Raw genomic sequence first — 11023 nt, forward strand, 5'->3', positions numbered from 1 at the left:
GTTAGACTACCAAATATAGTTAAAATGCCACTCAACAGCAAAATCGTCGGATTACGTTACTTATAAATATAAACTAGATAAGGTACGAAGCGACCGAGGCATACCTTGTGGACTTCTCATATCATCTATGTCCGTTCCTTCTACGAAACGTTCTGACACAGGCACGTAGCATCGTTTTTGAAAGTTGGGGGGGGGGGGGGGGAGGGGCAGACTCATCCAAACAAACTAGTAGTAGTATATAACATATAACTTCAATTTCAATCCTAATTTTCTTATTTTCATATTAATTTTTCACATGCTTCCAAAAAAGTGTGGGGGGGGGGGGGGGGGGGCGGGGGGGGGGCAACTCCATGATAATTCAATTTTTATATGTAAATTTTAAAAAATTAGTTGCTGCGAGAAAATGTGCCCCCCCCCCGGCCCACCCTGATGCTACATGCCTGTGACAATAGTGATACTTTCAGTGTTTGAAGACAAGGGTTGCGTATTTTCATGCAATCTATATGCCTTCATACCCATATGAATCACAATTGAATCACAATTGAAAGCAACATATATTAATTAATATTGCATATAGTTTTTTGTTTGAAATTTTTATTCATGTCTGTAAAATTCTACTGGTACTGTTTATGTGCAGATTATTTAAAAAGTTCATTGGGCCTACACGTCGCTGATTTTACGTAAACGTAATTCATGTGAACTTTGTATTTATGCCGTTTTTAACGCTGTTTTTGCTATGTTGAAAACCCGACCCAAAATTGGTCGGTGTGATGATCTGTATATAAGAAATCTGTAAGGAATGGGCCATATCCGTGATTCATTTTGGTATTTATTGAATAAGTTACGGATATTTTAGGCAAGGGGAAAGGAATATTTTTTTATGCATATTTATAAACAGTATATCTGGGCATGACCGCGTTAAAAGTAATCAAGAGAAACAGCATGGGGAAGAGGCATTGCAGGAAGTTTATCCACAAATTAAATAATGAGGATATACTTTTTTGACGTTGACATAAAATATTCCTTCAAAATTTGTTTTTACGAAAGAAAAACTATAATCAATGAACATATCAGCTCCACGGGAAATTCGGTTTGATGAATAATTTTCACAATACATGTATTCCAAAAACAAATATATATATATATATATATATATATATATATATATATATATATATATATATATATATATATATATATATATATATATATATATATATATATATATATATATATATATATATATATATATATATATATATATATATATATATATATATATATATATATATATCAAAACGGGCATTCACACCTGGGAATCGGCATTTTATATACGCTGTAAGTGACGGTTTGCTCATTACCTATTTGTTTTGAAAGTTCGTAATTTCATAGTTGACAAGCTTTATTTATGAATTTTAAACTGTAATTGAATATATATATACATGTACGTATCGTACATGTATGTAAAATAGTTTACAAATCGTAAACCCATATTTATCAGATAACCTATACTTTACAATCGTAAGTACAAAGTATAGTTTCACGCGCAGATCCAGATTTTTTTTCCTTTGGGAGGGGGGGGGGGGGCTTATTTGTTTGCCGGGGGCAGGGCAGGCACGTAGCATCAGGGGAGGGAGCGGGGGAGGGGGCTGGTCCCACTTTTTATCGCAACAAACAATTTCTTTTTACATTATAAAATCAGGGACGTAAATACGTCCCTGATCAAATGAAATCGAAATTAGGAAAAGTTAGTCCTCTTTTAAAGATGGGAAAGGAAAAAAGATGAGTCCTTGCCCCCCCCCCCCCCCCCCCGACTTAAGAAACGATGCTACGTGCCTTAGCGGGGGGGGGGGGGGGGGTCTACTAGTATTTTCAGTAAGTAAACCATTTAAATTATCCTCCATAGGAGGTCAGGGGGTCCTAACCCTCCTATATGGTTGAAATTATTTGCTCAGTTTTGTGTTGGTGTGAAATGCAGTGCTCGCGTATTTCTATCTTTGTGTATTTTAAAGGAACTAAACTGTACTTTTATAAATTGTTTTTATTATTTTCATTTTTCTTGAAAATTTTCATTCATGTAAAAATAATTTATATTTCAACATTAAAGAACATTTCCTGCGTCATTATGCTCCATAATATTCCGCTGAGCCCTTCGCCCTTCGTAGGTTCGTATTATTTATTCAGCTTTGCGACCACGCAAATTTATTCTTAGCGGAGATTAAACTGGTTCTAGTTTCACCATAATCACGTGACCATTTATTTTGTATAAATGGGATTCGCGTCATGAATTCTGCCTCTATTAACAGTGAACACAGTAGTGTAAAGACCGTTAAAAATGTCAGGAAAGCCACCATACAAAGTCGGTATGTATGAAAAGCAGTAGTCTCAGTATATTGATTTACAATAACATTCAATGGGCGTACTTGATATGTGAAAACACGTGTTTTCACAACATGCCGGCCGGTGTGATATTTTAATGCTTCGGAAATCCCCTTTCGTAATAATTCTTTAATATAAAATTGCATGCTTTTACATAATTAAAAAAGAACCCGGGACTTTTGTTTCTTGTTATGATATCTCAAATAATATATATTATGTAGTAGTGCAAAAAATCGGAACCCAGTTTAACTATAATAATTTGCTTTTTCGCTTGATTTTGAATTTAGACACGATCAAAATTCTCATATGCTGTCTGATGTAGCACAAATTCCCACCCTGTTTGCAAAAATGGCTCGAATTAGATCTGCCATCACATGGCCTTTTAAAGAAATTAAGTCTTTATTCAATAATGGTAATTCTATGTTGGATATTTTAAGGCTTTATTAGGCACACCAATTTCATGCAGTTATCTTGCAATTTTCTAAACTCAGCTCCCAATAAAATGTCATTGAATAATTGTAGCCGATATCAGCCTGGCTGATTGGGGCCGAAAATGCATTGAGATTGCTGAGAATGAAATGCCAGGCTTGATGCAGATGAGAGAAATGCATGGTGCAGCCAAACCCCTGAAAGGAGCTAGGATTGCTGGTTGTCTTCACATGACAACACAAACTGCTGTCCTCATTGAGACCCTCACAGCTCTTGGAGCTCAGGTTAGTGTCTTGAATAACTGTCTGCATGTGTATATTCAGAAAAAATGCATGATGTGTCCAAAGAGATGTGTTGGAAATTGATTATAAATTATATCTGATCTACTTTTTTTGTTCTTCTTCCTTTGTCACTCCCCCTTTTCTGATTAAAACTAACCCCTGACCTTTGCAAAGTAGAGATTTCATAATAGGAAAATTTTAAAGATCAAGGTCTTAGATATATGAACATGATAGTTGAAGTCCAAGGCCATTTCAGTACTACATGATGATTGAAGTAAATCATAGTGGATACATTGGTCACCTTTCAATATCCCTGTGCTTAGGGACATAGTTTTAAAAAAAGAAAGCATAGCTCTCAGTCAGAACTTATCTGAAGGATCTTATTTTAGTAAACATATATAAACTTTATTACCAGTATCAAAGGGATGTACCATGTATTTCATATTTCATATACCAAATATTGTAACAACTTTTTGAAATAAAGTTTGAATAGAAAATTTAATTTCTGAGAAAACTCAAATGCCATCTTTCATGTATAAAAAACCTTAGAACGAATTGACTGATTTATTTTTTGATTGATATTCACAAGGTACATGTGTAACTAACTATTAATTAACTTGTGCTTTTCTAGGTCCAGTGGAGCAGTTGTAACATTTTCTCTACCCAGGATTTCGCTGCAGCAGCCATTGCCAAGACAGGGGTTCCTGTGTATGCATGGAAAGGAGAGACAGATGAGGAATACATTTGGTGTATTGAACAGGTACTTTCAGAAACTCTGCTATAAAGAGGAATTTAATTGTGTCTTATTGGATGGACATATTCACAAGAGTTTTTTCATAGAAAATTTGACCAGCCATGCCGAGTTGTGGATTAAACACTATATGTTCTATACATTTTAGTAGTGACATAAAATTATTCACATTGGATTTTGAAAAGTGGTGGAGTGTGAAATAAGTAAGTTGAGATATTCTGTTATTTGTTTTTTATTAGACACTGGTGTTTCCCGATGGTCAGCCCCTCAACATGATCCTTGATGATGGAGGAGACCTAACAAATCTTGTCCATGAGAGATACCCACAGTTCCTGGATGGTATGTGTGAAATTCTGGTAGAACATTTCGTTGCACAGTAATGAAGTAAAACAGATTTTTAAAAAGCAGATAAAGTTTAACACTACTTGTAAAAGCGAGTGTTGGCCATATTCTGCTGATCTCACCTGTGTGGACATACATCTTACATTGCCATGTTACTTGATGGCAATGAAATTATCAAATTTTTGTGCACTCTCCTAAGCCAGGAAAATACAAACATCAAATACACAGGTTAATGCATAATTTACAAACAGAAAATGCACCTATAAAAAAGAAATAAGTGTACTAAATCTAAGACCTTAAAAGGAATGCAACATTTCTGACTTGAGTTTTAGGGGTGCAGTTTGGTGTAGCGAAATTGGAGGGTATAATTATGAGTGATGTTCAGCTTTAATAAAAGAATGCAACAAAAAATGTATATAAAATGCAAAGTTAACCAAAAGTTGAATTTCTGTCTCAGGAATTAAGGGGCTCTCTGAGGAAACCACTACTGGTGTTCACAATTTGGCCAAAATGATGGCAGCTGGCAAGCTAAAAATTCCTTCAATCAATGTTAACGACTCAGTTACAAAGGTAGGATTGTCATGCATGTTTAATTTCAAACATCTATATAAACTGCATTGTAATGTTCTGTTTGTCTCACCAATATTTTAAAATTGGCAAGCTGTTTTACCTTGTTGTAATGGAAATAAAGGCCATACGAAGATAGATATTTTCAGGCAGAGATTTGTACTTGCCTGTTCATGTTGATCAATTGTTTTAGCATTTCGACTTGTATATTTACAGAGCAAGTTTGACAACTTGTATGGCTGCAGGGAGTCACTTGTTGATGGAATTAAAAGAGCCACTGACGTCATGTTGGCAGGAAAGGTTGCCATGGTAGCTGGATATGGCGACGTTGGCAAAGGTTGTGCACATGCTTTACGGGCCTTTGGAGCTAGAGTAATGGTTACAGAGATTGATCCAATCATTGCTCTCCAGGCTGCTATGGAAGGTAACCTTTACTTAATTTAATCACAGTTTATTGTAACTGTGGAATCATCAATGTTTGCAGGGGACCAGTGATCATGGCTTTCGTGGGTAACTCTTGCCTTGAATTTCTACTACATCCTAACTAATGTATTCAAGCATTGTTTTAATATTAATTTACAAAATAGACTTCGCATTTGACACCATGAAATTATGTCCTCGACCCACAAACAATGACCCCCACAAATAAAAATGATTCCATAGTGTTAAACTTTGCACTGCTAGAAAAATAGAGGAAAAACACTTTTCTTTTTATATTAGTGAAACAGAGAGGTTATTTTCAAAGCATGGTCTTATAAACATCAGATATAAAAAACTCCTAAAAACTTTAAAGCTTTTTTTATTCAGCATTGTGCAGTATGTTTAACTTATTTTTGTTGTACATATAACTTTTTTTTCAAAAATTTTATCCTTTAATATGTTGCATTTGCAAAGCTGGCAATCTTTGCTAGTTGAAAATATGACATTATTTTTGCAGGCTTTGAAGTCACAACTGTGGATGAGTGCATTAAGAAGGCCAGAATTTTTGTAACTGCCACTGGATGCAAATCAATTATTCACGGAGAAATGTTCGAGCAAATGTTGGAAGATTCCATTGTTTGTAATATTGGACATTTTGACTGTGAGTTGGATGTAGCTTGGTTGAATGATAACTGTGTGAAAAAAGAACAAATCAAACCTCAGGTAAGTTTTCTGTTGCATTACTAAAGAAATATGTCCTCAAGTTTTTATTCAAGACCTCCAATGTTAAATTTAAATTATCAAATTTTTACAAGTAAAATGATATGAATTATTTTTTACCACAGTAGGGAATACATGCAAATGGCATTAATTTATTAATGGTTAAAAGTGCAAATTGCAAGGATTTTGATTTCATCCACAGGTTGACAGGTATACACTGAAGAATGGTCGCCATATTATCCTGTTGGCCGAGGGTCGTCTGGTCAATTTGGGATGTGCCCACGGCCATCCAAGTTTTGTGATGAGTAACTCCTTCACCAACCAAGTCTTGGCTCAAATTGAACTGTGGACCAAGCAGGGTCAATACAAACTGGGAGTGCATCTCCTTCCCAAAAAGGTACTTCTTGCTTTCTAGATCTTCTTTGATTAAAAGAAAAATACATTTAGTTGCAGCGTTGACCAATTCGTTTATATTTTGGTTATTAAACCAGGTGAGCTTTAGATGTTTCAAGAGTAATTCTGAGAACTGAAAAGTTAATGGATGTTTACATTGTAATGTATATGATGTGGTTTTCTCTTCCTGGTTAAAATAAATGTAATTTAATATTCTGAGAATGAATGCAATTCCATGTCCTAATTGTGAATGTTTTGTCTTCTTCGTAGTATAATGTATCTGATTTGATTTTCTCCAGCTGGATGAAGCTGTCGCTGCAGCCCACTTGGAACATCTCGGTGTGAAGCTGACCAAGCTCTCCGACGATCAGTCCGGATATCTCGGAATTCCTAAGGATGGTCCATTCAAACCTGAAATCTACAGATACTAAAAGACAATTTCATCTGTTTTTGTGATGGAGACATGTTCCGACACAATTACTATTCATTTTATGAAATCATGACTTTCCTATCATTAACATGTGCTTTAAAATCAACTGAGTGCTGACAGCGTTGATGGATGAAGCATACATATGTTAAACACTTTTAACATATATATATTGTTATATTTATGAAGGCAGATGTTTGTTTTAATCAGAAACGTTGCTGAAGTCGTATTAAAAAGTATTAAAATTGTCAAGTTTCTTATTAATTGAAAGAACTTGTGTGAATAAGATGGTGTAATTGCCTATGGTTTAATTTGATTTAAAAAATAGGAGAGTGAGGCAGTTAAAATGCCCATATCAAAATGGATAAGACACAGAAAACTTAAAGTATATATACCTCTGATAATTCTTTTTTTAAAATGTCCAAAACTATGTACTGGTATATATTTAACATAAAATCAACTTGTAACCCTCTTTAAATATGCTGAACTCTGTGAATGTATTGATCTTAACAGGTTTATGAGTGCCAAAATCATCACATTGCCATTTTTCAGAATGAAAGTAGTAGTGTCTTAGTAAAGGTTAAAACACGTCCATAGATTTCCGTATAGAACAAGTCATTTAATTAGGTGTAAGCTCTTGGCCTTTACAAAAATTTAGATTATTGAGAATCAAAATGTGTTCTTGACAGTTATAATTGTCACGTTCGAATTATGATTCCCCACACTGGCAATTATCTTATTTTTTGTAAAGGAGAGTTCGCTAGAAGTCGTAATTTTTAAAATATTCTGACTATATTTAGAAATTGTTCGTTTGCAAAATTGTGTATTATAATATTAAGAATAATAAAAAAAAAAATAACAAAAAAAAAAAACCACAACATAATTGCGTAAGTTCAAAATAATAATCACAAAAGTTCCGAATAAAAAGACTTTTTTTAAAAAGTACTCTAAATGCAACAATGCTAAATATTTATTCTTGAACCGGATTGTTGAAAGAAAGTTATATGTCTTATCCTATTTTTTGTTTCTGTCCATTCTATAATAGATATTTTACTGTCTTTAAATCATACAGAATTATATAGGTGACTGTAAATTTTATATATGTATTTACATCCACAAAGTATCATGTTTCCCGCTATAATGATTGCAAGGAAATCAAAGGAATCCAAAGTCCACCTAGCTGTGATTTAAGTACATTGATATTATTTGCAATTAAATTATTTCAAAGTATCAAGGTATTGTTAGCTTGAAAGCGGAAATGAAATAAGTCAAGTTTTAAATACATGTTGTTACTTTGAAAACTACATTTTTACCATTTAAATGTTACCATTTTTCGTTTGAAGCATCTCTATGAAACGAGAATCTTAATTGTGAAATTTCTGATCCGGGCCTCATGGTCGGTGCCAAAATATGCCAAACATTCAAAACAAATCAAAATCCTCGACTCTCACACATGTGGAAAGAAAACATTTGCAAGGTTACGAAGTCCATGAAGCTCTCTACCAAAATTGTGAAATTCATGGCCTCTAGGTCAGAGGTTCAAGCCCAAAGGGTCAGGCAAATATGACCATATAAGTGAAAAGGTATTATCTTAATCTTTAAAAAAATCTGCTCTACTTCTATATACATTTGAGAAAAACTAAATGCATGGTAATAAATTATGTGCAAGAAGCCCCCTAATGAGATTGTGGAATTCGTTGCCCCTGGGTGAAATATTAGAAACTATTTTTCTATTTTGTAAAAATTGTTTTATATTATATTATAATCGTGATTAAAATCTAATTTTGAAAAAAAAACCTAAAAACAACGATACACTTAATAATCATTTATCGATATGAGTGTACATGTATTTTTTCTGAGTGTACAGCTATTTTGTTTTCAAATGTGGCTTTGTTTGGGGGGGGGGGGGGCAGCATTTACTTTTTGATAGCTGATAATTCTAATTCTCCTAAGTGAGGGTGCATTGGTGTGCAACTACTAGAATATATTATAGCAGTATAATTTGATGGTCTGTTTAGACATGATAGATGGAGAGTTTGACGTGGCACATCCATTTCCCGTTCGTTTGAATCCGGAATGCCACGTAACAGGATTATGTGATTAACTAAATACAATTACATTAAATAACAATTTGTAATGTGACCAATAATCTAATAAGGGTTACAGGTGCTTTTTTTTCTTTTTTTTTCTTTACATTTTATTCGTACTTTGACAATACACAAAATATACATTTAAATCATCGTTTCGATATATATCATGAAGATTATTTAACCTTTGTGAAGGATATTTTCATTTGATAACAAAAAAAGTTTGTCAGAATTAATTTGTTGGTTAAATCGTATATTATTTTTAGATTTTAATTACAAACGGATAAGACTTTTTTCACTTTATTTACTTTTTTGTGTGTATTACTCCCAATTTTAATGCGAGCTTTATATAGCGTCCCCAGACGGAAGACATAATTACTATATATGTAACATGAAGACCACCTACTTATTTTTGCCAGGACATGTGAATACTAGTGAATATTTCAAGAAGTTGATAACCCTTGCTACAGATTAAGATCTTATATATCTTATCATTTACAGTAAGTGGCTAAAATGTTTATTTGCGCACTTGAGATAACTGACAATGTTACATATCTCCTGTACACAGTTATTAACATCATCGGGTACTTGTTTAGTTACTGACATGACCTTCACTCACCTTACATGTCGTATGGGTCACCCAATGATGATGTCAATTATTTACTTAGTATATAGGCTGGTAAAATTTTCTATATTATTTTCCCAAAAAATTCCTACACCTATTGAGACAATACCAGTGCCGACGAAAAACCTCGATTAGAAAAGGTAGCTAAATGCATACAACATGTACATTTATATGCATGCAATGCTTTACAATTCAATATAAACTTTCCATCGATGCCCCATCTTCAAAGGGGTTGGTTTAAATTCAATTGGAAGCAAATTAACGAACTCTGTCGGAAGTTTAAGAAACTGGGCCGATCAGCCAAAAGAATCATGAAAAGACTTTGGATCTGACAACTCTGTTTTAAAATAGGCAAATACATATGGATACACAAGCGTTTTTTAAAGTTCAGATATTTTTTATACCACGGCAGATTGGCAGTAAACTTATAAGGTATAAATAATAATACCTGAATTTGTAAACGAACAAAATATACATCTGTATGAATAAATGATGTATGCATAAAACGAAGAGGTTGAATGTTCAATTAAAAACAATCTTTTATCTGAAATTCTTATTTGGGACAGTGATAAAAATTATAGTGAAATACCATGATGGTGGGATCTCAAAGTATAAACAAGTTCTCTAACCTTTAAAGTCATGCTTTTTCAATTACTTTCTCTAAAATTTAAAACCTTTAAATTACAGCCTCATTATCTTTCCCACTATTAAAATATATACTATCTCTCTTTTTCTTAATCTTTCACAATAGTCAATAAACTGATACACGGAACACCTGTGTCTAACAGCAAATTATTTTACTGTGGTTTTACATCCTTCTTCCGTGTTAATTCCTTGCTCTGTTTTCTTTAATGTGCAGTCTTCTTAAATTTTTAATATTTTCATTATTACCATGCATCTTTTGATGGTTTCGCTGCATTTTGTATCGAGTATAGTTGTTCCCCAAGGCAAATTATTTTTCTTCTACAGATATATAATAGTTATTGCTGTCAATAGAATATGGCTTTGTGTCAGTCTAAATATCAAGCCAAGCCGAATCGTTACCAAGTGTGAAGTCATTAACTTCGATTTTTGAATTTATATTTTATAAAGGATGACTTCACTTGATTCGTTGGCTAGTGGTTGCATTATCAGTTTTCCGTTCATTTTTCTTTATATTATTGGAGTACTGCATGATATACTCACTCTGCACAGCAAATATTGTGGTAAAAGTTGCCTCTCTTTTCCCAACATGTAGTAGAGCTAGAACATTGAAACATTGTGAAGTATGAATATCATTACGCAAAGGAAACATGCCGAAACATGCCCATTCCGTGAGAAGAAAGAAATATCGGAGGGCGACAATAGTTGTTTCTTTTCATAAAGTGGACAATTTGAAACTTGCAGCCTACTTAGGTCAAAGTCTAGTAAATAAAATTAAGGTACAGGTTTGTTCTATTGTGTTCAGAATCAACTCTTTTATAAGAGTTTCTCTCTTGCAAAAGACAATTAAGTAAACATCCATTGCATTGTTTGTCATTGTCTTCATGTTGGGGATGTCTCAAGTAGAATAAGTGGTTGTTTACATTACAGTGGATTTAATTCATTAATTGTTAGCTTAGT

The 11023-nt window shown here is 33.4% G+C and overlaps 1 protein-coding gene across 1 annotated transcript; it reads left to right on the forward strand.

The window, feature by feature from the left end:
* Positions 1-2222: 2222 nt before the first annotated feature.
* LOC128189971 (adenosylhomocysteinase A-like) lies at positions 2223-6961 on the forward strand. Its single transcript, XM_052861816.1, has 9 exons — positions 2223-2363; positions 2902-3092; positions 3721-3849; positions 4080-4179; positions 4640-4752; positions 4966-5173; positions 5687-5892; positions 6092-6286; positions 6582-6961. The coding sequence occupies exons 1-9, from the start codon at positions 2336-2338 to the stop codon at positions 6711-6713; spliced, it is 1302 nt and encodes a 433-aa protein (XP_052717776.1). The 5' UTR covers positions 2223-2335; the 3' UTR covers positions 6714-6961.
* Positions 6962-11023: the final 4062 nt, after the last annotated feature.

This window comes from Crassostrea angulata, chromosome 6 (genome assembly GCF_025612915.1).
Source record: "Crassostrea angulata isolate pt1a10 chromosome 6, ASM2561291v2, whole genome shotgun sequence".
In the NCBI taxonomy this organism is placed as follows: domain Eukaryota; kingdom Metazoa; phylum Mollusca; class Bivalvia; order Ostreida; family Ostreidae; genus Magallana; species Magallana angulata.